Consider the following 25,666-nt stretch of genomic DNA (forward strand, 5'->3'; position numbering starts at 1 on the left):
ATTCCCCGAGCTGCAGCCGCTTCCCAGGGGAAGGAATTTCCAGGATCAGCCCTCGTGGCTCCTCTGGTTTCCCATCTGTTCACCGAATCCACGCAAAGAAGGTGATTGTGGAGTAGGTGTGATAAATTAAATTCATTCAGCTTTTTGTTCAATTAGAGCAGCTTCTGAACAGCTTGGGGAAAAAAAGGGATGAGGGTTGGGATTTGTCAGGACACCTCAAGCAACTGGAAAACTTCAGTGAATACACAATAAAGTTGTTCTTTTTAATAATAACTGGGTTTGTGTCATTTTTCTTGTTTTGCTGCCTTCCTCCCTCCGTTTGTCCCTCTGCAAAATCCCTGGGCTCCTCTCCTTGAGGATTCCCCTCCTTGGGAAAAAACAGGGATAAAAACCACAGAAAAAAGTCAGATTTGGAAGCAGAGTAAGCAGAATCCAAGCCTTTGCCTCTGGCTGCTTTTCATGGAGTGATCCCAAGGGTTTGGTGACGAATGAAGGATCTGCTCTGCCCAGAACCAACACGGAACGAGCCCTGCCCAAGTTCATCCCGGGGGATACGAAAGGAGGAAGGGAACACCAAGTGATTAAACCAGGAATTATCTCCATTGTCTGGAAATGAGATCCACCACAAGCAAATGAGTTATAAAACCCAGGAAAAGCACCATTCCCAGCCAAGGTCTTTCCCAAATTCCCCACAAAAACCACGCATTTGCACACAAGCCTTCGTTACAAAAGTAAATTTATTATGACCTCGCTTTTATAGCTATTTTTTTTTTTTTTTTAAATTCCTCATAACAATTTATAAATAACTCCTGGTCGGGGTTGCCACAGCTGGGGGTGAGTCTGGTGCTTGGGAAGGTACAAAAAGAAGGAGATTTTGGGAAGTTTGCCGGGACTACAGCACCATGGCCTGGGGATTCCCGAGGAGCAGCGGAGCCAGGCGCAGCAGCGCCCGCACGGGCACGTGCAGCCTCCGCAGCTTCAGCAGCAGCTCCGAGAAGTTCCTGCTCCCTAAAAACATCCAAAGCAAAGGAAAAGGGTGTAAAAGTGACCAAAGGTTTGCCCAGGATTAGAGGGAGAAGCTCCAGGGAGCTCTGGAGGTGCCATCCCGTGGATCCCTTTGCTGTGTGCTGGTTGGGAAGTGAAGCTCTGGAAGAGATCTCAAATCTCCTTTAGGAGAGATCCCAAATCCAGGAAGGAGGAGAACACAGAGGAAAAGAACACCCAGAAGAGAGGTGTGCAACAGGCAACTGCAATCTTCCACGCCCAGACACAGGAATCTGTGGCCAGCACAGGATTCCTGGGATAGACCCCAGATCCCTCATGGATGTGGTGACATTCCCACCCCAGGCCCCAGGAAGGAACAGAGCTCCCAAAATTACGTTCCAGCTGCCTTCCTCTTCCCTGAGTAACCTCAGGGCTGGTGTATTCCCAGGCTGCTGGAGCACAAGGAAAAGCTGCCCAGTGCAAGGATCCAGGATTTCCCTGGATCCCAATTCCAGACTCACCTTCCAAGCCTCCAGCTGCCAGCTGCCCCGGCGTGGGCACCGAGTGGTAAATCAGGAAACACGCCAGCATGCTCAGCTGGGATTCCTCCGGAGCCCGCCCGCTCAGGTAGGAATGCAGGGACACGTCCCCTCCGGCTGCAAGGCACAAGGAATAGCTTTGCTGAGGTTTGGGAAGCAGGATTCCCACAGGGAAATCCCACCATGGAGTCTCCATTCGCCACAGAAGGTGGGAGGTTGTTTTCTGAGCTCCTTCCTCCTGCCGCGCTCACCGCTTGCTTTTGCTCCGGGAAAATTCTCCCCGTGCAAGATGAGGAAGGGATTTTGTCTGGGAAACATCGCTTTCCCTGCTAAAAACACCCCCCACCACTGCAGGCAAACACAGTTCTCCAGGGAATGTTGCACACCAAACTGAAAACCCTTCCCTCATCAGTCTTCCACACTTCTGAGGCAAAAAATCAACCTGGATCGGCAAAGACAAGAACCAGGTGAGCAGCAGGGGATGGAATGAGATGGGCTTTAAGGTCCCTTCCAACCCCCAATCATTCCAGGATTCCAACACTGGCTGGATTGGAGGTGCTCCTTACCTTGAAGCCACTGATCCAAGGTGTTATCTATGGTGCACTTCATCACGGGCAGGAATTCCGAGTTCATGAAGAGCCCTCGGGTTGGATTCCTGCTCATCCTCTCCTGGTGGCTCTGGGAGCTGAAGAATTCCAGCACCAGCTTCATCTGCCACAGCTCGAAGGTCTCGGACATTTCCCTCCTTTCCAGCCTCCTGACGGCCTGGCAGCGGGGAGAGCGGGAACTGGAGCAGGAGTGAAACAGGGAGGAGAGGACTCCTCCACCCCTGCCCTCCCTCCTCTGGAAAAGCACAGGGAACGGCCGCTCTTTGTCCCCTCGGAGAGCGGGAGGAAGCGTCGTCCCCAGCAGGAACAGGAGTTTCCTACCTGGTCGATGGCGATGTAGGTGGGCAGCATCTCCGGATTCTCCTGGGTCACGCACTCGTAAAGGATGGAGGAGAAAAGATCCAGGATTTCCTGTTTCTGAGGAAAGACAGGCACAACTCATCCCAGCTTCCTGCCCCCACTGAAGTTAATCCACGCAGTGGCATCACAGAAATTTGGAATAACTAAGGATACCACTCCATTTCTTCCTTGGGATAATTAAACTGGGTTTTATGCCCTCCCTTAAATACTTTTTTTTTAAGAAATTCCATATAAAACACCTTCTGTGACTTCCTCTAAATGTTTCAGGGCTCTCTGGATTTGTTAAACACGTTCCTCAAGGAATGGGGCAAAAAAAATCCCAGTTTCAAACCAACAGGAATCAGAGGATCGCCCTGGTATTACCCAACATCCTGCAGGATGTTCCCTGTTCCTGCTGACTGCAAGGCTAAATCCTGCTCTAGAGTTTAAGGCAGGTTTTCCCTAGTTTTTATCCATGGAAAAAGGGTTGGTCCACACCAACACTTCCTACCTGGCCCATGTTGGCAGTCGGTTTGCAAAAATAATCGGCGAAGGAAAAGAGAGCGGGATCGGAAGTGAAAGCGGAAATCGCTTCTGGCTGGGGGGAAAAAAAAAAAAGAAAGAAAAAAGGGATTAAAACACATTCCTAAAATGAACTTTTTGGATCTGTGCACAAAGATAACAACAGCTGATTTCCAAAGGGTCCAGAACACAAGGGAGAAAACCAGAACCCACACCAAAGGCTGGAATCCATCATCTAAAGTTTGGACTCAATGATCTGAATGCTGGACTCAACATAAAGGCTGAACTAGATGATCCAAAGCTTGGATTCAATCATCTAAAGCTTGGATTCAATGATCTGAAATTTGGGTTCAATGATCTAAAGGCTGGACTCAATCTAAAAGTTGGATTCCATGATCTGAAGGTTGGACTCCATGACCTAAAGGTTGCACTCCATGACCTGAAGGTTGCACTCCATGACCCTGGAGGGCTTTTCCACCCCAAATGATTTGATGATCAAGCACTTCACGGGCTGGAGGTGTCCAACACTCGTGTCTGCCCACGGCAGACGCAGCCACACGCGGCTGTCCTGTGAAAGCCAGCAGAATTCCCTCCCTCAGGAGCGTTCCTGGCAGGAACCATGCCGGGAGCGGTACCTTGAAGGCGCGCGCTTCGGAGCTGCGGTGGGTGACGGTCTCTGCCAGGAGGCTGCGCCAGCCCATGGGATCCTCCTTGTAGGAGAGCTGCCCAGCTCGGAGCTTCACGTACAGGACGCCACCCTTGGAAAGGATCGACCTGGAACGGCACAACGGGGCCCGTTTACGGAACCGGCTCAAAGAGAGGAAATTCAGGCTGGATATTGGGAAGGAATTCTCCCCTGTGAGGGCGGGGAGGCCCTGGCAGAGGCTGCCCAGAGAAGCTGTGGGTCCCTGCAAGTGTCCCAGGCCAGGTTGGACGGGGCTTGGAGCACTGGGGTAGTGGGAGGTGTCCCTGCCATGCCAGGGGGTGACACTGAGTGACCCTTAAATCCAACCTAAAGCACGCTGTACTAATGGACTGTGCTTCCTTTAATCCCTCCAGCTGACAAGAGGGTGATCAACGATTACACTCATTATCTTGGAGGTCTTTTCCAACCTAAATGACTCTGGGATTGATTAATGGCAAGTAAATGCCCTAAAAGCAGCACATTACTGAGCAAAGAGGCAGCTGGTTTCTCCCACCCCTCACTGGGGCGTGCAGAGATGAGAGCGATCGCTCCCCCGCCGCCCCCAGATCCTGTGTTCCGGTAAAATCTCTGGTTCCCACAGCTGCCCCCCGCGTTTCGAGCGCGTCACGAGGGCGGCTGGCGCTCTGTGACACGGGGTGACATGAGAAAAAGCCATTTCGCAGGGCAGTAACAGTCCCCAACAGTCTGGGAAAGGTGACATCACCACCACTCAAAACCAAACCAAAACCATGAGTTGTAGCTGCTCTCTGCTGCCTCCATCCCACTGCCAGCCTCTGTGGGTTTTACTATCAGGTTTTCCCCGACCCTGTTTTTTTGCATGAATTATTCACCTCAATGGGTGAAACCCAACTCTGCAGTTTCTTTCTTCCCCCCCCCCCAAAGTGCTGTCAGATGCACAACAGTGACTTGATGAAACCCAGGTTTCTTTCTGAGCTGTGGGAGGGTTTAAAAAAAACATGAAATAAGATTACTACGAGGTCACGATTCAGTTGAGCATTAAAAAAACACTTACTGGAGATGAGCCGTTCCCTTGCTTAGATCTATTAATAATTCCCAGTACCGGGGGCCCTTCACTCTGATCTGTCAATAAAAACATTTTATTGCTAAATATAACCAGAATCATTGAATTAAGAGGTTTCCACTGGGTTTATTTTTTTTTTTTTTTTTTTGCTGTTTTATAGTGTTGCCCACACAGAAAATTCAGGAAGAGGTTTGTGTCTCCTGCTGCATCAGATCTCGGAGGATCTTGATCAAGACAGCAGACAGAGAATTGTCTTTGGAATCATAAGGGGACAGTGTCCTCCAGAGTCAGGCTAAGGAATCAAAACCCATCAGAGACCTCAGCTCTTGAGATCTGTGACACAAAATCCAGGTGATTTTCCATTAAAGCAGAGATTTCCTCTACCTGCTTCAGCAAGTGGAGCTCTGGGAGAAGCGTGGGTGCCATCAGCTCCTCGGTGGCCTCCCCGTACCACTGCGTGCCCTGCGAAACGTCACGGGAGCCACAGGTTAGGGAACACGGAGAACTCTTTGGCAGAACCACACACCAGCACCTCCTCCCCCTAAAAATTCCAAGAACTCCATCCTGAGCATCTCCCTCCTCCCACATAAAATAAATCCCGCAGAAAGGACTCTTCCCTGATGGAAGCACCACGGAGAAACACCAAGTTGCTCATCTCAGAACTAGGAGAAGGCTTGGAAACCCTCTGTGCCTTTGGAAATCCTCCTGAAGAGGGAGAAGCACCTGGGTCAGCCAGGACACCCTTCCTTGCCTGCTTGAAGCCTCTGGTGACTCTCCCTGTCCTCCCCTCTGCTCTCCAGGTGCCACCAAAGCACACCCGAGGTGTCAGCGGGTTGAGCCCAATTTATCTTTTTTGTGCAGAATTCACCTCGTCTCCACCACGGCTTGAAACTACACCCAAGACTGGAGGCCACTGCCAATGAAAACTGGGATAAATCCCAGAGTTTGCTCATCCCACAGCTCCTCAGGGCCCCCCAGCCACCTTACCTTGTAGGTGACCTCTATGAGGGCGTAGCAGGGGGTGTTGGAATCCACGTCCACGGGAGTGAGGAGCCTGGGCTCGGCCGCCAGCACGTACAGGTGACGCAGAGCCTGCAGGTGGTACCTGGGGTGGGAACCAGGAGCTCAGCATTCCCAGGGCTGGGAATCATCCCAGACACCCAATTCCACACCCAAACACAGCTCCTGTAGCCGTGGTATTGCTTAATTAACAGAACAGGGCTTCATGGAGCAGAACCAAAAGGGATTAAGGGTCATAAATGGACAGTTCTTCCATAAAAAACTTTCCAGCTGAGCAAACTGGAGCAGCCACATCACAGGAGCACAGCATTTTTTAAATGGAGAACCTCCAAAAGTAGTTTTTTGATAGAAATCCATCTTTTTGGTAGACAATCCATGTCTTTTGTAAAGAAGATGGTTCAGCTGGAGGACATGGGACCCCCAGGAAAGCCTTACCGATTGTCCGTGCTGTGAACAGGGAAGTGAGGGTACAGAGCACAGAGGAGAGCAGCAATGGAGGAGTTGGAAGTACTCAGGGAATATCTGTAGGAAAAAAACCCCAACATTATCCTTTAGTTTTCCTTCTGAAAAACACAGGAGGCCAAATTGGTGGGATGAGGAATTTCCAAAAGTGCATGGAGACAAGACTTTCTCTCCCAACAGAAGACGCCTGGGAAAATGGGGAAATGGAGGAAATGGAAGCAGAGGAGATCTGCCCTTGGAGAAGGCCCATTACCTTCCTCCTCCCAGGAAGAGGAGCCCCAAAGCCATGTGGTGAGCCAGGTGGAAGCCGTAGTTCATCTCTCCCCCCGTCTTCTTGTGCATGAAACGGCAAAGCTGGAGCACCTTGAGGTTCCCAGAGCCGGCCATGACCATGGCCAGGGCCAGGAGCAGGACGCTCAGGCACGTCTCCAGGTTATAGTGACCTGTCTTCAAGCACAACAGAGAGGTTTCATCACAATTCCATGGCCATTCCTGGCAGGATGATCCACCGCTTTCTACCCCGGAACTTGGAAACCACATTCCCCAGCACGAGGGAGAGCCAAGTCCTTCAATGATTCCCAGCCCTGCCACGTCCTATGTGTCATGTGCAATCCAGGAAATTAAAAGGGCTGGGCTTGTTCCCGTTGAGGTTTTGCTGAGGGCCACACAAAGCCATCTTTTTGCTGGAAGAGAACTTGGAAAAACTTACTATGGATGCTGTCGGAGCCGACAAACACTTCAGGAAATCCGTGGCGTATTTGTACTAGGAAGAAGAGAAATGCCCAGTGATTATGGATCCAAAAGGTGAGTGACAGCTCCCTGGGAAGTGAATGGAATGAAATGAAATAACCCTCCCCTTACCAGGCACTGAAATGCTGCCAGGTTTTCCGACCCGGCAAAGCGAAATCCCAGGGATAAGCACGCTCCGGCGATGATGTAGACGTGAGCTTGCCTAAGGAACAACATAAACAGGAAATGACTAAATGTCCCTCTTCTCCTCATCTGAAGGCACAGCACAAACTCCTTCACCCCTTAAAAATAAAAGGGAAGACTCATCCTTTATGGGATATCCCGTGTAACGGGACGCTCCTTTACAGGAGGGTAAAATTCCCTAGGAGGAGATTTTTGGGATGTTACTCACGCCAGCGTTTCCAAGCTCAGGTCTTCGGAGGAAGGCAGCTCTGTTGCATGGAGAGAGATAATGTTCTCCCTTATGATCTGCAAAAAACCAGGAAAGGAAAATAAACCCATGGGAAAGCTGTTGCCTAACTGAAACTCTGGCCATCAGGAGTTGGTAAGGGACACCAAGCGGGTCTAAGGGAAGGAGAAGCTGTTTTCTCTCCCAACAGAGACCATCAGCATCCTGTAGTTCTCATAGGTATTGAGCTCATTTGGTTGTAAAAACTCCACACAATATCTTGGAATATCACTGATTCCACTGTTGGGAAATCACCCCCAATGCTCAACTCCACGCAGCAGTTTTGGACCTGGCGACGCAGGGAAAAGTTTAATCCCTTCCTTCCCCTGACATCATTTTGTGTCTGGAACAATCCCACCCCTCCTCAAGCACCTCCCTTCCAGCCCCTGGAGCTCCTAAAATCCAGGGGTCCTATGGAACAGTCACCTCTGTCACGTTAATGCTCATTTCCCTGTGCTCCTAACGTGACTATGGAAATATCCACACGGAAAACAATCCAGGGAGGAGTAAAACTGGGAAGCAAACACACCACACATAAACAAACACCTACCTGAGGCACATTGCTGTTGACCCACTTGGAATTGGGCAGGATGTCATCCCACAAAATCAGGCATCGAGCCAGGGTCTGGAAAAAGGGAGAAAACCAGATCCCGAGGGAGGAAATTTATCTACGGAATTGGGAAAAGCTATAAAAATACACCTAAAAATGAATGTAACGTTCCCCATAAATTGTGTCGTTCATCTACTTTTCCCTGAATTCTGTCTCCATGACCAGGAAGCTGCCACACTACAAGGAGGAATTGTTGGAAGGAGTGAGTTTGGCTGGGAAGCAAAGGATTCTGGATGATGGGCTGGAATTCTTAAACATCATTGAAACAGACTGAGGAACGAGCCCAAGGGAAATCTTACCCTCAACAGGAGGAATTCTGGCTTGACAAAGTCCAGCAGATACATGGTGTCCGGTGCTTTGAGCCAGTCAGCAATGGATCTGCAGGACACAGCAAAGGAAAAGGGTTTCCAGGACACATTCCAGCAATTCCAAACCTCAGCAGAGCCAAGGCCAGGGCACTTTAACCCTGCAGGGATTCCCAGGTCAGTACCTGTTGTTGGTCTTCAGGTAGATCATGGCAAGTGCCAGGGTGGCCCCTGGACACGTCACGTCCACGTTGATGGTGTCTCCTTCCTGGGAAAACACAGGGAGCACTTCCCACAGCTTCACTCGGAAGGGAATGATGCTCCCAAAGTCATGGAGACACCTCCCAGACTTCCACCTTCCGTGAGGCAGCACTGGCAGCACGTACCTTGATCTGGTAACTGGGGGATTTGTGCTTCTCCCTGTGCATTCCCGCCTGGAATCTCCGGTGTCCCCCCACCATGTACTGGTAGAGCTGCTCGGGAACGTTGAGGTCCGACATCCCAATCAGGTTACTGCCGTGCTAAGGAATGCAAGGAAGGAAGGAAGGAAGAGCATGGAAGTGCCCTCCTCCAGGAGGAAAACCCACAGGCAGGCGGGATGGAACAGCTCTTGGAATGCCATCCCAATGGATAACGAGTCTCCTAATTGCAGCTGACTTACCCCAAGGCACACCATTCCCAAGGCCAGCCCTGAAGCCAGGGAATAGGACTCTCTGTCTGTGCAATATTCCATCTCTGGGCCGGGAGGACGCCCTGGAGAAACCAAACCAGCAAAATTCACCTTTGAAAATTCCAGCTTATTGTTTAATTCCTACCAAAAGGAGAAAAAGAAAATATTATCTGTCCCTCCTTAGGGAAGTCCCCAGTGGAATGACAAGGAACTGGCAGCTCAGCCATCCACTCCCAAATAGCAGCTTCCTCCTAAATGTTATGGCTGGAGTTTGGAGCCATGGTGACAATGCCAAGTTTAACTGAGGGTACTTCAATATCCCGAACCAATCCAAACGCTGCTGCTAAGAAAGGATTGCGCAGATCCGATTTCCAGAAACGCAACAATTTCATCCTTAAAACTGACCCCATTCCCTGCTTAATTAACCACAGTCTCCAAATATAGTCCCACGTAAACATGGAGCAAAAGCTGCTACAAATTAACTCAGAATGAGGGCACAAGTGAGATCATAAATCTGCTGTTCACATCAGCTCCGAAGGCCCAGTGGTTAAAAACCCTTCAAATTCCAAGCAGGGCAATTTAGGACACCAAATTTCCAGCTGGAAGAAGGAGGAACAGTAATGATGCCGCCACGTGTCTATTCCTAAATCCAGTGGCTTTCCTTTTTTACGCTGCACGAGCTCCCGGGAGGGACGGTGAGGTTTGGAAAACGGGAGGGGAGCGCCGCGGTGGGAAGATGCCGACGTTACATCTCCCGACTCCCCGCTGCGCGCGGTGGCCGTGCCGGCCCTCATCCCGTCTTTCCGGCGTCGGCACCCACCTATCTCAGCCAGCAGCACCTCGGCGGTGTGCCTGTGGGCAGTGCCCTGGTAGACCAGGCCTATCCCCACCACGGCAGCCACCTGGACGTTGTGGGGCACATCCAGCTCGGTGGAGGTGGGCGGCAGCAGGGCGGGGATGTGGATGCTCAGCAGGCGGGTGATGGCCATGTCCATGGTGCCCAGCTTGGCGGCCGAGACGCCGAGCAGGAGCCCGATACTCGTCATCTCGTGGCCCTGGGAGAGCGGATAAGGAGCAGCGAGGCACGGCCAGGAATGGGAAAAACCCTGTCCCAGTGTTCCAGTGGCCTATCCCAGCGAGCCCTGAGCAGGGGGGAACGGTCTGGCGGTGAAACTGCTGGGAATCTTTGAACGGAAATGAAGTTTCCTCATCCCGCGGAATCCCAGAATGTTCAGGATTGGAAGAGACCTCTGGAGATCATCCAGTCCATCCCCCCTGCTCACTCAGAGCAGGTGACACAGGAATGCATCCAGGTGGGTTTGGAATGGAGCTCTTTCAGAGGCTCCATGCCCTCCCTGAACAGCCAGTTCTCTGCCGCTCCCACGGAAAGAAGTCCCTCCTGATGCTGAGAGAGGATCCTTCCGACCCAAACCACGCACCATGACCGTAAGGAAGCAAACCTGACGCTCTCCCACACCAGGAAACTTCCAACCCAACAGCTCGAAGGAACCTGCTGATTTTTCCTTCCTCGTTTTCCCTAAAGAATCCAACCCCACCGCGACCTGGCTCTGGGACGCGCCACAAGGTCTCACCTTCGTTAGGTAGTCGTGGATGTTGAGGGTGGCCAGCTTGGTGAGGTGCCCGTTGAGGCCCAGGGCCATGAGGAAGCCCGCGTACTCATTGGCCAGCTCGGCGATTTTGGGCTTGTTGTAGACGATCCAGGCGGAGTCGATCTGGGAAGCGGGAGCGATCTTCAGGCCGGCGGCCACCCCGTTGTGGAAGCTGGCCCAGCAGGCCATGTTGGGGGGCACGTCGATGTTGCCGCTGTTCAGATCCACCGTGGTGTTCCTGGGAGGAGCACGGCCTGCCACAGGAGAGGGGAGAACAGCAGTCAGGAAGAGCCAAGCTCTCCATGCCGCGCCAAGTGAGGGAACAGCTCCCATCCAAGAATGTTCAGGAATGTCAGGACAGCCCTCTGCAGGATCTCCATCCTCTATGACCCCAGCACTGACCAGTTTAGGCCTTTTTTCCACTTCTCTCTCCTTCTGTACCTGATAAAAGGTCCCAGGGCTTGATAACACTGGCCCTGACCATCCCAGAAGGATCTTCCACCCTTCCAGGTGGCAGAGTCCAAGCTCAAAGGAGCAAAACCCACACTTTTGTGCTGAAATTCCTGGTGGAGAAGATGCTATAAAAATCCCAGTCACGGGATAACAGCTGGAATTCAGCCCATCCAGCTCTGGGATGGAGCCCCTGACCAACGTACCGGTGAGGTTCAGCTTTGGGATGGGCAGCTGCTCCGTCGGCACGGGATGGTAGGAGAACAGTGTGAACATTCCTCGTCCAACCGGGAGCGCCATGGTTCGCTGGCACAGCTGCAGCAACCTGGTGGGGAGGTGAATCCAAACCCACATGTAAAATTTTCCCAAATATAAACAAACCTACACACACTTCCCTCCTTGTGACTCTTTTGTTCCTTCTCCTTTGGAGCCAAACCTTTGGTCCTTACAAGGTTCATCCCCGAGATACCTTTTAGCCGTTTTTCCCTTAAAGCTGGATCCATAAACGCGTTCCAAGGACGCTTCCCAGCCGTGTCGGAAGCGAGGGGAGAGGAGAAAGCCAAGCAAAGGTGGCTGCCCTGTGGGATCCTGCTATGAGTGGTGATAACACCAAGTAATAACCCACGCACAGAGGTGATGAGGTGCTTCCAAGAATGCCGACCACAACTCTCTACGATTTAGTCTGGAAACACTTTCTAGACTCATTAGATTACTCAGCTCCCTAGGTCAGACTCGGAGCACGCCGCATGGTGATGGTGTTCTCAGGCTGGCTTTTTAAAGAAGGGGTTTTTAAACCCCCCCCAAAAAAGTGAATAAAGAAGCAGGACAGGGATAACTGAGGCCACTGGGCACAGGTTTCACAGGAATGGGATGGGACAGTGGATGTGCTTTCTGTGGAATTCCAAGGTCTCCTGACTCAAGACCAGCCTATCACAAAGAGTTCTCCAGCTTTAGGCATGGCATGGATGGTTTGGTCTCTACAGAGAAGGTCCTGCTTATATTTCGCATTTTTTGGGCAGAACAAAGTGCTACAAAATTCCTTCAACTCAGTGTGCTGCTTGGAGTCCACACTAAGTGTCCTACCCAAGAGCCCCCAACTCCAACACAGCAGAGCTTTCTTTTCTTTTGGAGATATCCACGAACTCCAAAGACTTGGATTATGATTTTTTTTAAAAAAAATTAGATTCTGAGCCTCCAAAGATATCCCCACAACCTTTTAGCTGAATGTACTGGGAAATAGAAACAGCTGGAAATGGAGAAAGTTCCAAGGCCACACTGGATGGGGCTTGGAGCTACCTGGGATAGTGGAAGGTGTCCATGGCCATGGCAGAGGTTGGAATGAGATGTGCTTTAAGGTCCTTCCAAACCCAACCCAAGGTATTCCATGCTTCCAGGATTCCTTACCTGTTTTCCTTCTCCTCGATGTACTCGTGGTCGCTGGCTTCCGGCATCTGCACCACGTTGACCCGGACGGGCCGGGCGCTCTGGAGGAGCCTCCGCACCTCCTGCACCCTCAGGTCCTCGCTCCAGATCAGGGACATCACCTCCTCGTTCATGTCGTTCATGCCATCCTCGTCCTCCTCCGACTCGGCTGCCGACGGAATATCCGAGGACAGCACCGTGCCCACGGACTGCAAGGGAGAGGGAGAGGGAAATTCCGGGTCAGGAAGGCACCACATGCTGAACTCACCCAGCACAGTGATGGATCTGTGTGCAGAAGGGCTGGACACACCGATGCAGGGTCACAGCATTCCCATGCTCCTTACGCAAATTCAAGGGCCTGGAGGATCTCCAAACATGGAAATCAAGTGCTTTTGCACAACCAAATGGGATAAATAACTGAAGAGGAGAGGAGATGACACCTCAAATACATGGAGGAGGTGACGTGTGACGAAGCTCTTGTCCTTCCAAAACCTTTCCCTGCTCCAGAGCAGTTATAGGAAGGGGTTTCCTTTCCCTGCCTGCTCAGCCCAGTTTGTGATTAGCCCAGTTTGTGACCAGCCCAGCCAGAGCTGCTGTTGTGCACATTCTGCTCCAAACCCCGCATTATTTTTCAAAGCGTCGGACTTTTCACACATCAGTTTGGATTCCCTCCACGACCCCCTTGGAAAAGCAAATTACCCATTAAAACAAACAGCCTGCACAGCAGAAAATCCCAAAATTCCTCACCATCACTCAACTTGGGGTTGACCACAGCACCCATATGGTTTTGGAACTCCCACACATGACCAGAAAAGCACCAAGGCTTAAGATCACTCTTGGAAAACCCTTTTTCCAAGGAATGCTTTTCTAAAACTCTGCTCTCCTGTTTGCTCTCATCACACAGGAGATGATGAAGGGAGCAGATCTTCCTGTGGTCCTCTGGGAACACGTGGCCCCAGGAAGGCGAGTGAATGAAGAGCTGATGAATGAAACCCAGTTTCTGCTGGTAAATCCACGCTCCATCTCAACGCGCGACTGCACCACCCAGAGCAGCAGCGTCCGTTCTGAAACAGGAAACTCCACCCTGCCCTCCCCAGAAATGACAAACAATTTGGGGTTTGAAGCTCACTTTGGCCTTTTAAGGTCAGATCAATTCGAGGCATTGTTATAAAGTCAGTGATAAGATCAAACCTAACATCGTTTTCGACGATTCATGAGGGTTTTGGTTGGGCACAGCTTCCACCAACAGCAAACAAAAAGGATTTTTCATGTGGTGGCAGATGGGGCCTGACCTGGAGTTAATTAACCTTTCTGCCAAATTAATTGCAGTTTTGATGTGCAATTAGTCATAAAACCTTTGTCACAGAGAACTGGAATAACTTTAATATCCTTTCCAAAGCTGAGACAGCAACAGAGGATCTGGACCAAGATGGGCTTGAGATTCCAAATCCCAATTCCTGGCTTTGGAAAAGGCTCCAATCTTCTGCCACGAAGGGATTTTATGTCAGCTTTACAAAGATTTTTGGCTCCCAACAAAGCAAATTTCAGTCAGATGCAATTCCTTGAGATGCTGGTGATTGCCACCATCAGAAGAAAATGCTGAAGAGACAAACACCACACTGGTTTTTAAATCATTTTACCTCAGGATAAAAATAACTAAAACCTTTTTTTTGGCGGGGGGGAAAAGAGAAATATGGCAAGTGTACTTCCAAATCCAGCTCTTCTAGTGGAAAGGAGGATGCTGGCCACGCCAACACAAGGAGCCACAGACTAATACCCACTTCCTTCTCCTTCTGCCGTGGTTTTTGATGGCAGAGCCTCAGGAGAAAGCACCAAAGGGCAGGAAGAGGAGGAATCCAACAGCTCTGGAGGTAAAACTTTTGCCCGAGTTTTAAAATGTGATTTATCTTGAGTTTTCCCAGCTACCCATGATTATCCATCCCCGCTGGATGTTGGTTTTCACACCAAAACCCTTGTACATGCAAAGCCTCCATTTTGTCGCCCTCGGTTTGGGAATTAAACTGGAAATTGCTGAGGCAGGTGCTCTGCCCAAACGCCGGGATTGGGGAATCCCTTTGTGGCCATACTCACGGATTTTCCCTTCTGCAGGCTCCCTTCCCAGGCCTGCTTGGACAAATCCTGGCGGCCGATGAGGAGGCAGACGGCTTCCGGCCAGTCCGAGGCCGGCTGCTCCCGGCACTGGTAAATGGCATCTCGGATGGGAAGGGCCACGCCAAAGGGAAGAGATTCCAGATCCCTCAAGGTGAAACCTGAAAATTAAAGAGGGGGAAAAAAAACAAACCCAAAAAAAAGTGTTATCAATCCCAGACAAAGAGTGTTTCCTGTTATCCGAGCACATGGTTATTTGGGAACGTTGTTGTTCTGCTCTTACCAACACTGGTCATCCAAAGCACCAACTTTTCAGCCAGGCTGGAAACAGAAGTGCTGGATTTGAAACTGCACCTGGAAAATTAAGGAGAAGCCAATAAATGCTCATCCAGAAGCCAGCAGGAAGTCACCAACTCAACCAAACAACAGCAAAAGCCTCCATACCGGCTGTCATCCTGCTCCATCTGCTGCTTCCGTTGGCCTAGGAAAGACAAGGCTGTGTTAATCCCATGTTTTCCAGGCTGGAGGCGCTCCCAGGATGGGGCCAAAGCATCCTTACCTGACGTGATCTTGTACAAATAATGGGAGGCTTCGTTCAGCACGGCGCTCTCGTCCCCAAGGATATACAGGGCCACACTCTGGGGAGGAGAGACACCAAAAAAAAGTCATTTTGGGGTTGAAACTCCTTTGCTTCCCAGAAAAACAGGCAGGAAATAACTGGAATACAACCTCAGAAGTGGGGCAGGTGTATTGTGAGGAGAAGGAGACCGAAAACAACTGAAAACTTCTAAGCTTTAAATTTTGGGGGGAAAAAAAAATCTACCCTGAAACAATGCACTGAACTTTCCCTCTGGAGATTGCTCCAGAGATAAAAGATAAATATCTTCCCAAGGGAAAAATGTGTTCCCAGTTATCCTTCCTGTGCTTCTCACATTCCATTTCTCCTGCAGGACACACACTCTGTCTGTAGACACCCTTTTTCACTTGGTTCCCTCCACATCTTGGATATTTTGGGAAGGTTCCAAGTGAAAAGCTGAAAATCCAAGGGAATTGTCACTCTATTTTGACAATTCTGGGAAAACTTGCATCCAGGTAAAACGATTTTTGTGGGCTTTATGAAGATCTTTCAACTCTGAGCTCTGCAAGGGCAGATCAGGCAGAGACAGGAGGAAAATAGATCCTGGCTTTTTTTTTATTCCCTCCTTTTCTCCTTAGGCACCTCTGCTCCCAGTTGGAAGGGTTTTCCCACCAATGAGTAAGGAAGTGATGCTGACCACGAGATGCCTCCAGCACTCACAGGACTAAGTATTGATGTTGGGGCATGCCCAAGGAGAAAACTGGGGAATTCTCATTCCCAGAATCCAGATACCTCCATCATTACTTTGCACAAACCACAGGAAAACACAGAAGAACATCCTTCCCGCCTGGAAAATCCATCCAGGGCGTGAATCCCTCTGTTATTTCACCTTCCTTTAGGGATGTTTCACTGGCAGGAAGTTCAGCAGCTGGGGCAATCCCTGCCCACAGGGCAGCGCTGCCAGAACAAGGCACATTCCCTGTACTCCCTGTCCCCCAGGACTCACCAGTACCACCAGTTTGCTCCTCTCACAGATCCCTGGTAAGTAGGGATAAGGCTGCACTCCCTCTCCCTTCAGGCAGGAACTCAGCCACTGGAAGATGCTTGGAGGCTCAGCAGAAAAAAAGGAGGGATGGAGCATGAAACCTGTTTGGACTTAAGATGAACAGCAAAGACCATGAGCTGCAGGGAAAAGGCACAAGAATTCCTCACCATTCCCAATTCCTCCAGTGTTTCCTTCAACAACAAAAATCCAGCATTTACACCCCCTAAAATGTTACAGATCCCTCCTGTCAGATGGGTTTTCATGACAGGAATGAAAGCTCAAGGCATCTCCTTAAGGAAGAAAAATTATCTCAAAGGAATAAGCAGGGGGTAATCCTCCAAAAGGAGGGGAATGTGAAAAAAACAAAGGGAATATCCAAATGTCACAGAACAGCCAAAGGCTTAAACTCACCCTGGTCAATTATGCAGGTCTGCCTGGAGGTTTTGACAAGTGCTGGGTAGTCCCTGTAGTAATAATCCATGTAAGCTTCCAGTTTTAAATCCCTGGAATGAGAGAAGGGAGTCACAGATTGAGGAAAAGCCATTCCAACCTCCCAGATGCCACCTTTGGGCAGCTGCTGCTACTGGGGAAGAATCTGGAGCCGTGAAACAAACAGGAAAAGTTTGAAATATTCCTTTCCTTCAAATACAGGGCGAGTTTGCTCCAGTTTGGGCAATCCCATCAAAAGAAATGATTTTCCAGTGGGAATACCTGGCCAGCTGAACCAGGAGAACCACGAGGGAGCGGAGCCCTTCTCCCATCAGACTGTTCAGTTTGAGCTCCTCGTAGATGAGGTGGAGAACAAAGAAAATGGCAGGGATGTGGGAGAAAAGGAGGGTGGAGGAGTCCAAACTGAGGCTCTGGGAAAAGTCATCCTTGGAAGCAGAAACCTCCAGAGGGTCCAGGCGCAGAGCTTTGGCAATGGGATGAGACTCGAAATTCCTGTGGTAGTCAGAGCTCAGGAGATATTCCCAGTCCTAGAGCAAACAACAGAGGATCCATGGTGAACATCATTCCCAGAAAGGTAATTCCAAAGCACTGTTAGAGAGGAAATTTTTCCCTAAAAACCAAGCCAAATACAACTCAGGGAACAATTTCTTACCTCATCGGACCCAGTTTCTGACGGCCTTGCCTTCTTTGGAGCAATGACTGGAGAGAGCGATCCTTCAAAATCGAGCTGCAACAAATTAAAAAAAAAGTAAATAAAACTAAAAGTAACAAATAGGAAAAGAAAATGAAATAGAAGCAGCCCAGGAGTGAAGGTTTCCTAGGTGAATCACAACACCTGAGCTCCAACCAAGTGGGACATAATGTGGCTTGAGATACTTCTGGATTTGCTGAACCAACCCCAGAAATCCCAAATCCTCTTTAAGGAACGACAATCTGAGTTGTGACCTGTGCTTCAACTCGGAATCAATTTAATAGAGATGAGATGAACCAAATTTCCTGCAGAAATTTGTGAGGTGTGAGCTGGACGCAAATCCTCACCGTTTCTTTTCACAGTAAGCACCTTGTCAGCCCCATGATAAATGAGCCTTGTAGCCTCATGACAAACACAGAGTAAAACAGGACTGGAAATCAGAAGTGAGGAATGAACTTGCTCACGTTCCGTGTCCAGCAGAGCCTCTCAGTGTTGTAACCCATCATGTTCATCAGACAGGTGACAAATAAATTCCACTCCGAGTGGTAGCTGGGCCCTCCCGGGGCGTTGTAGGCGTTGTACCACTTCACCAACATCTGCACAGCTGTTTCCTTGGGCAGGATGGCTTTCACCCCCTGCAGGCATCTTTTCACTGGTGGGAAAGAAGGAGACGGTCCATCAGCTCTGGGTTCCTGGGATTTGCTTCATCAGTGGTGGAAAACTCCACAGGTTCCTCTTGCTGGACTTGCTTTCAACTCTAAACAAAGCCACAAAACTCCCAACGGCTCTTCCTTGAGCTGGGCACAAATCCTCCAGTTTGCAACAAAAATAAGGAAAAATGCTCCTTCTTTTTGCTCATTACTGAAACTGCCAGTCTGAACTGGCATCTCAGCCCTTCCCCAAGGAAAGCAAAAAGCCACCTAAAGCTTTGGAATCCTACCTAACTCCGAGGTGGCGATTTCAGGAATACTGATCCGGACCATGGTGTTATTGCTGAGCTCCTGGAAAACCCAACAAAAGTGGAGACAAATCAGGAAATGCATCAAGTGCAGGCAGAGTCTTTTTCTATCAACTCAGAACTCCTTAGTGAGTGAAGATATTCCCACATCCTGCCTCTTGCTATAGTAAGACGTGGAATTCAGGCGCCAGCTCTGTGAAACACTGGAAATCTTGGAATTATCTGGAAATAATCTTGGTTACCAAAAGCGTAGCCCCAAATGACAGGGAAATACCTACTAAAGTTACTCTGTTGTGGACAGGATCCCTCAGAGCTTGGATGAAAGTCCCAAGCTGCTGGAAAGTGCAGTCCTCAACATAGGGGGAGTCGTGGAGCTTGGAAGAGTCCCTTAATTCCGGAACCGGTGACAAAAGCACGCTCTGGAAAGTGGGGAAAATGAGCCCTTTTTAGAGTTCAAATCAAACTGGAATTCAGAATTAAAGTGGATCTGAGCTGAAATTGTTGGGTTTAAAGTACTAACAAGAATCTTGGAAACAACTGAAAACCTCTCCAATCCCTGCCTTGGAAGTTTTATGGCAAGCAGAAATAAATGAAGAGGGCGGCACCACAAAAATCTTCTTTAAAACACGGTTTATTCAGGGGATTTACAGAACAAGAAGGAAAGATTCAACTCCAAAAAGGCACCTTGGAAGTTAAAAAACCACCAGTCACTACAACAAAAGGAATATTTCTTTATTTCTTACCTCTTCCAGGGGACCCAGGTGCTTGTTCAGAGGCTTGGATGGAGTACTGACACTGTCCAAGGGAGTGCTTGGCCGAGGCATCGGGTTGGACATTGTCAGGGATGGAGCAGGAAGCCCGGGAATAAAAACCTTTCCCACCTTTTTGGTGGAAAAGGGAAAGGAAAAAAAAAAGTTCAGTTTTTCTCTGAAAAGAACCCCCAGAAAAATGATTTAATGAATGCCACGGATGCTTCACAAGTCCCTTTCCAGCACTGCACATAAATTAGGGATGGAAAAGCTGTCGCTCACCCGAACCACTCCGGAATAAAGCACCAGATTCCCGCTGCCTTCCAGAACCAGCAGAGTGTCAATTCCCTGGAATATTCAAGCAGCACATTCAGCTCCTTGTGTTCCATTAAGGAGGCACCAGCTGGATGACAAGGACATCCCACAGGTTAACAATACCTCCACTGGAGCCGCATCCTTTGCTGGAATATTGGTGACAGACCCAAAGATCAGCTGTGATTTATCATTGCTCTCTTGGAATTTTACACACCTAGGGATTAGGGAGAACAGGAAAGGTAAAAAGTTTGTCCTGGGTGTTGTTACAGAGAGAAAACACAGACTTCCAACAGTGCAGTGCTTTTTTTTCCTGTGGGTTTTGTGGCTCTTTCCTCTTTTATCTGGCTTTGCCCAAAATAAATCAACTTGTTTTTAATTTTCTAGTTAATTAAAACCCCTGATGTACTTCCAGCTGGGAATTTCTGGAGTGCTTCTCCTGGTTCACCTGTCCCCAAGGAATGCTCACCTCAGCTGGAGCTGGGATTCCACTAAAAAGCACAGGAATTTCTGCCCACAGAGGTCGGTGGAAATGAACACTTTGGATGCCTGGGAATTCTTCTCTCTGGAAAAGAGACACAAGGACCAGGTTAGAACCTGCTTTGCTTTGGAGATTTCATGAAACCATTCAGAAAACCTGGGATAACACACCAGGGAAAACTGCTCTCTGCAAGGGAGCCAGGCACTTAGAGGAAATCATTTCCCAAAAAAATCAGGGAGTGCAAGTCCATGAATTGACTCTGAGATGGCTCCAATTGCGGAAAAACCACCCAAATAAGCTGTGATTTCACTTGAATTCCTGCTTCCCAACTCCCATCCCAAGAAAACCACCTGACCTCATGTTTGGGACCGTTTCTGTCCACAGGTGGTCGATGCAGAGCTCAGGAACGATGGGCTCTGTCTCTGGCACGAGGAAGGAGTCGTTGGCTACGGAACTGGGGGAATGGGTAACGCTGGGTCTCCTCGGGGACTGGGCACTGCTGGAGAAGTTGAACCTCTGCACTCCAGAGAAGGAATGGACTCCCAGGGCTGGGGAATGGGAGCGGCTGCGGGCAGAGACAGGACACGGATCAGAAGGAGAGCTTCAAAATCACGGAAAAATCAGATGCCGACGCGGCCAAAAAGCGGATACTCAAAATCAGGGAGAATCCCAGGGAGCTCATCCACTGACTTTAAATCCCAGCCAAACCCCAAACCAGGAACTAGCTCACTGTTGATTTCCCTTTGCTCTCTAGCACAGGAAAGCAATTCTCTAATTATTTTCCAGGCATCTCTGTCGGAATGCAATAGATGAGATTTCCAAAGGATGTCAGATGGTTCATTCCATGAAAAATCCCTCCCAACCTCTTCCCTCTAATTTCTTTAGAGAAGCCAGCCCAAAACACCCCTGGGACACAAACAGCCTGCAGGCATTCCTTGATTCACGACAGAGCAGCCTCCTGGGCTCTGGCACAGGCATTATCCTCCTGTGCTGTCGGGATAACAGCATGAGAAGGGCATTCCGAGGGAATTTCAGGTGCTGCACCACGAGAGGCACCTGAGCCTTGGACAGAAAGACAGAGAGCAAAACACATCCAGGGGATTCCATAGGCCCCATCCTTGGGGATTTGCTGTGGGTGCCCACCTCAAAGCAGCCATGTTGGAGATGGTGGGAGAGCGGGATTGCAGGTTGGGAGAGGAGCCGGATCTGCTCTGGCTGTGGATGGACGAGTAGTTCTGGAAAGGGGAGCCCCCAGGGGACTCTCCTTTGGAGAGGCTCCGGAGGTGAGCGGTCAGGGAGCTGCTGGTGGCCATGTGCTGGGGGGTGCCCCCCTGCTCTGGGAATTTCAGCACCAGGCTCTGCTCCTAGGAGGAAAACCAACGGCATGTGGGCAAGGACAGCCAGGGAGAGGCTTTTCCAACAGCTTTTGCCAGCAGTTACGTGTTACAAATTCACGCTCAGCCTACAGAGTTAATCCCATCGACCCTGCTCTTCCACTCCCACAGGAACTGCTCCAATGGTTTTCACAAAATCACAGATTTGGTTGGAAAAGACCTTAACGCCCAGCCAGCTCCACCCTCTGCCACGGGAACACCTTCCCCTGTCCCAGGTTGCTTCAAGCACTGTCCAGCCTGGAACATTTCCAGGGATGGAGCAGCCACAGATTCTCTGCGAATCCCAACCCTCACTGTCAAAGTTTCCACGGCACCGAGTTACTTCCCACTTTTCTTAAACCTTCTGGTCCAATGCTTGGAATAACACGTTACTAACATAATCCACGACCATCACCACCACGTGATCTCCCTGCTCCAGGCAAATCCATGGAAAAAAACTTCTTAAAAAAAACCAAAAGAACCAACCCCACCCAACGTCTTCCTCTTAGAAATGAAACAAATCCCAGGTGTTCCTGACAGATAGAAGGGCATGGAAACAGCCGTTTTCCAGGGATCTGCATTCCCCAGGGAACGAAGCGTACCTCTGGCTTGACTCTGCGGAGGGCCCAGACCGTGTGTAAGCTCTGCACAGTGTCGTAGGTCATCACGATGGAAGGGTCAGCGCTGAGGAACACGATCCTCAGCGTGTGGTCGGCCACGTACTGCACCCGGGACGATCCGAACACTCCTGGAAAACGGGGATGCGTGCCAAAGGATCAGCGCCACAAGGATGCCGTCAGCATTTCCCACGCTCTCTTCCTTCCACAACTGGAAGGAATTCCAGCTGTCCCCCGTGCAGCATCCCTGCTCACACCGCCCCTCTAACTGCATCCTTGGAAGTGACTCCTCCCGGGTGTTGTGATACAGAGAACGCTCCAGGGACATGCTGGGATTTGCTGCCACCCTGAGGGACTCCAGTGACATCCAACGTACCTCCAGACTTCCACACCAGAGGGGTGATCTCGTCCAAGGGGTGCAGCATGCTGAACATCGTCGGCAAAGGCTCCCTAGGGAAAAGCCGGACAAATCAGAGCCTGGAATGGGACAGCAGGGACACAGATTCCATCTCCAAAAGCTCCTTGGGCTGACCGAGTAGGCTCAGCTTCTCAGAGCTCTCTTCCTAATCCAGCTCTTCCAAGGACTAGAGAATCCCAGGGGAAAATCCAAGAGAGAGGATTAAAGATGCTCATTGTCCAACTGCTTCCTTAGGGATCCACAGGGGGCTTCCACAGGAGCTTCAGCCAGCAGGGAATGGGATCCCACACAGCAGGGAACGGGATCTCCACCCAGTAGGGAAATGGGATCCTCAGCCAACAGGGAATGGGATCCTGCAGCTGAAACTGTCTTGATGCCAATCCCTTAGAGACTCTCCCAGTTGTCCATGACAGCCTGGAATCAATTCCCAGGACAAACCTTAATGGGATCAGGCAGCCTCTTCCCAGATCCTGTTCCCAGGACCAGCACTCCCAAATAGTTTTCAACACTCAGCTTTCAATGTGCTCACTCAGAGTCACTGGGATGGGATAAAAAGACTGGAGGAGTCACATCGATAAAATCCCAGACTGGTTTGGGTTGGAAGGGACTTAAAACGATCCCATCCCACCCCCTGCCACAGGCAGGGACACTTCCACTATCCCAGGTTGCTCCAAGCCAAGCTGTCCTTGAACACTTCCAGGGATCCAGGGGCAGCCACAGCTTCCTCCTCTTCCACCCAATTTCACCTTTTCCAATCAGAAACACACGGATCTCCCACCACTTCCCTCCAACTCCTCCACTCCTTATTAGATTATCCAACAGGAAACCACCCAAATCCCTCATCCCTTACCTGGGTGGACTTGGAGGCACCTCATGGGAAGAACTGCTGCGCTCAAATAACAACCCGTATTTGGTTGGCCAAACATTTGCGACCTAGAAAGAAAAATTATGGATTTACAGGGAGGAAAAACAAAACCTAACCTCCTGCTGTATCCACTATGTTTGAGGGTTTTGCAGGAAAATAAGATGTTCAGGCTTTTTATGGAGAGCTGGGGAATGTAAATGTGGACAAAAAGGTTCCAAATGTGGACAAAAAGCAAGGCAGAATTACCTGGAAAGGCAGAGCAGCGATGTAATCCTTCCCCTCCATGCTGTGCACGTTTATGCAGGAATTCTGCAAAATGCAGATACATTTCTCCACTATTTCCTCACTGCCTGAAACTGGAAAGGAAGGAAGAAAACAATTACACAGAGTGAAGTTTCACTCTGTTTCAGACATCCCTTAGGCACAAAAAGTAAATTCTGACATTTCAGTGAATGAGCTCCTGGAGTGTGTCCAGAGAAGGGAATGCAGCTGGGAAGAGGCTGGAAAACAAGGAATGGCTGAGAAAGCTCAGCCTGGAGAAAAGGAGGCTCAGGGAAGACCTGGCTCTGCACAACTCCCTGACAGGAGGGTGCAGCCAGGTGGGGGTGAGGCTCTGCTTCCAGGGAACAAGGGACAGGATGAGAGAGAACAGCCCCAAGATGCACCAGGGGAGATTCAGGGTGGATACTGAGAAAATTTCTTCCCCAAAAGGGTGTCCAGCCAGGCACAGGGCTATAAAAGCCGTGTGGATGTGGCACTTGGGGACGTGGTTTTGCGGTGGCCTTGGCAACAGCTGGACTCGGCGGCCTCCGAGGGCTTTCCCAACCTAAACAATTCCATGATTCCAAGCCAAGGGAGCTGAGCTCTGAGCATCTGCCCAGCAGCACAAGAAACAGGACACTCACCATCAGCTTTTTCCGATTTTTCCTGGGGGATAGTGAAGTCACACCACAAGGCCTGAAAGCCAACACAGCATCATCAGTTCTCCAGAACGAGCTGCTGCTCCCACACAACGTCACCTTCCCGTGCTCCCCCGCACAACCCCACCCCAAAACATGGTCTGGACAGGGTCTGTGGATTCTCTCAGTGCCTCTTCCCCACGTTTCCACACCTGCAGGACGGGGCTGTCGACGGTGAATGCCTTGTACACGGCGGATGCTTGGCTTCTGCTGCCCTTGCTCCAGATGACCACGTTGCTGGCCACGTACAGCTCCTCGTCGTAGTCCACCTCCTCCCCGACATCACTGATGCCTTTCCTCAGCTGCCAGCTTTCCTGGAAAACAGGGGTTTGTCAAGGAAAAGCTGCAACACCCTCGGGTGTGATGAGTTTGGCCAGCACAGAGAAGCTGTGCCTGCTCCTGGATCCCTGGAAGTGTCCCAGGCCAGCTTGGATGGGGCTTGGAGCAATCCGGGATAGTGGAAGGTGTCCCTGCCCATGGCAGGGGGTGGAATGGTGGAATGAGATGATCCCTTCCAACCCAAAAAACCCTGTCATTCCAAGGTAAAGGGCCATGAGGATCCATTTAGATTTATTTTGATGGAAGCCAGGGAGGAAAGGGTAAGGGAGACCCTTCATGCAGTTCTGAGATTCAGAGTGAACCCCCCTGCTCCCTAAACCCCTCCTCAGTGAGGAGCTGGGATGCAGATGCATCCAGTCTTAGGCTCGATCTCCACCAGAGCTGGGGGTGTTCACCTGGAGAAGCCTCCAAGGAGACCTTAATACCCCTTCCAGCGCCTGAAGGGGCTCCAGGAGAGCTGGAGTGGGACTTGGACCCGAGTCTGGATTGACAGCACAAGGGGAAGGAATCCGATCCTGCCCCAGAGGGCAGGGTCGGATGGGATACTGGATGGAATTCATCACGGCGGTGAGGCCCTGGCAAAGGCTGCCCCATCCCTGCAAGCCCAGGCCGGGCTGGAGGAGCCTTGGAGCAGCCTGGAAGGTGCCCCAGCCCACGGCGGCGGGAGGGAACCGGATGGGCTTTAAGTTCCCTTCCCTCCCAACCCCCCTGGAATCCCCGGCTCAGGAGGGCTCGTACCCGGTGCCGGTCGTGGATCGTGACCTCTCGGAGCGAGCCCACGAGCCCCGCGGCGCCGTCGGAGGAGCAGAGCTCCGGCGCGGGCTGGAGCCGCCGCAGCTGCAGGCTCAGGGCGCTCGGGTGCCGCCGGCTCTGCTCGCGGCCCCGCGGCGCGAACTCCTGCAGGTCGCCGGCCGCAATCATCGTCGCCCTCTCGTCACAGTGGTCCGACATGGGGCCCCGATATCCACATTATTTCCGGGACGCTCCGGCGGCTCCCGCGGGAACCGGGACGCGCGGGCAGCGCCACCGGCGGCCCCTCACGCGGGCGCGGCCATCTTGGCGCTCCCGCCCTGCCCCGCGCGCGCGCGCGCTCCGCCATGGCCGCGCCTCACGGGGCGCTCGCGCCGCGCCCGGGCAGTGCTGCTGGGAATTCTGTGGGAATGCAGCGGGAATGCAGCTCCTCCCGGCACTTCCTGAGGGGAAACTTGCCCCAAAATGCCGTCTTAGTGCCACAGGCCCGGCGAGCCGTGCCGAGCG

General features: G+C 50.9%; 1 protein-coding gene and 1 long non-coding RNA gene across 2 annotated transcripts; one reads left to right on the forward strand and one right to left on the reverse strand.

The window, feature by feature from the left end:
- Window positions 1-719: 719 nt before the first annotated feature.
- On the reverse strand, window positions 720-25,541 carry ANAPC1 (anaphase promoting complex subunit 1). Its single transcript, XM_086879313.1, has 47 exons — window positions 25,148-25,541; window positions 24,223-24,384; window positions 24,017-24,068; window positions 23,358-23,467; window positions 23,097-23,179; window positions 22,205-22,278; window positions 21,814-21,959; window positions 20,982-21,202; window positions 20,194-20,403; window positions 19,827-19,922; window positions 19,484-19,574; window positions 19,328-19,393; window positions 19,040-19,177; window positions 18,575-18,715; window positions 18,279-18,339; window positions 17,803-17,990; window positions 17,300-17,374; window positions 16,909-17,174; window positions 16,609-16,700; window positions 16,159-16,307; window positions 15,135-15,213; window positions 15,020-15,056; window positions 14,859-14,929; window positions 14,558-14,736; window positions 12,449-12,675; window positions 11,251-11,369; window positions 10,577-10,848; window positions 9,805-10,039; window positions 8,976-9,067; window positions 8,701-8,835; window positions 8,500-8,582; window positions 8,309-8,387; window positions 7,950-8,024; window positions 7,343-7,419; window positions 7,063-7,153; window positions 6,911-6,964; window positions 6,455-6,648; window positions 6,175-6,261; window positions 5,707-5,824; window positions 5,104-5,181; window positions 4,711-4,778; window positions 3,628-3,766; window positions 2,982-3,068; window positions 2,453-2,548; window positions 2,090-2,288; window positions 1,506-1,640; window positions 720-1,008 (listed from the first exon to the last, which is right to left on the reverse strand). Exons 1-47 carry the CDS (start codon window positions 25,358-25,360, stop codon window positions 893-895), a joined length of 5,856 nt encoding a protein of 1,951 aa, XP_086735439.1. The 5' UTR covers window positions 25,361-25,541; the 3' UTR covers window positions 720-892.
- Window positions 6,924-11,430, forward strand: LOC147655180 (uncharacterized). The gene is made up of 2 exons (XR_015283906.1): window positions 6,924-7,005; window positions 8,175-11,430. It is a non-coding gene; the product is annotated as an uncharacterized LOC147655180 (long non-coding RNA).
- Window positions 25,542-25,666: the final 125 nt, after the last annotated feature.

The sequence above is a fragment of the Cyanistes caeruleus genome, chromosome 2 (assembly GCF_971803275.1).
Source record: "Cyanistes caeruleus chromosome 2, bCyaCae1.hap1.1, whole genome shotgun sequence".
NCBI classification, from domain to species: domain Eukaryota; kingdom Metazoa; phylum Chordata; class Aves; order Passeriformes; family Paridae; genus Cyanistes; species Cyanistes caeruleus.

What these genes read in the sequence shown, in the direction of transcription:
- ANAPC1 (XM_086879313.1), bottom strand. Translation starts at nt 25,360, where the DNA reads ATGTCGGACCACTGTGACGAGAGGGCGACGATGATTGCGGCCGGCGAC. An exon ending in AGGATGCGGCTCCAGTGGAG is followed by an intron (nt 19,394 to 19,483) that starts GTATTGTTAACC and finishes TGAATATTCCAG; the next exon opens with GGAATTGACACTCTGCTGGT. An exon ending in GGAGCAAACTGGTGGTACTG is followed by an intron (nt 15,214 to 16,158) that starts GTGAGTCCTGGG and finishes TCTCCTCCCCAG; the next exon opens with AGTGTGGCCCTGTATATCCT.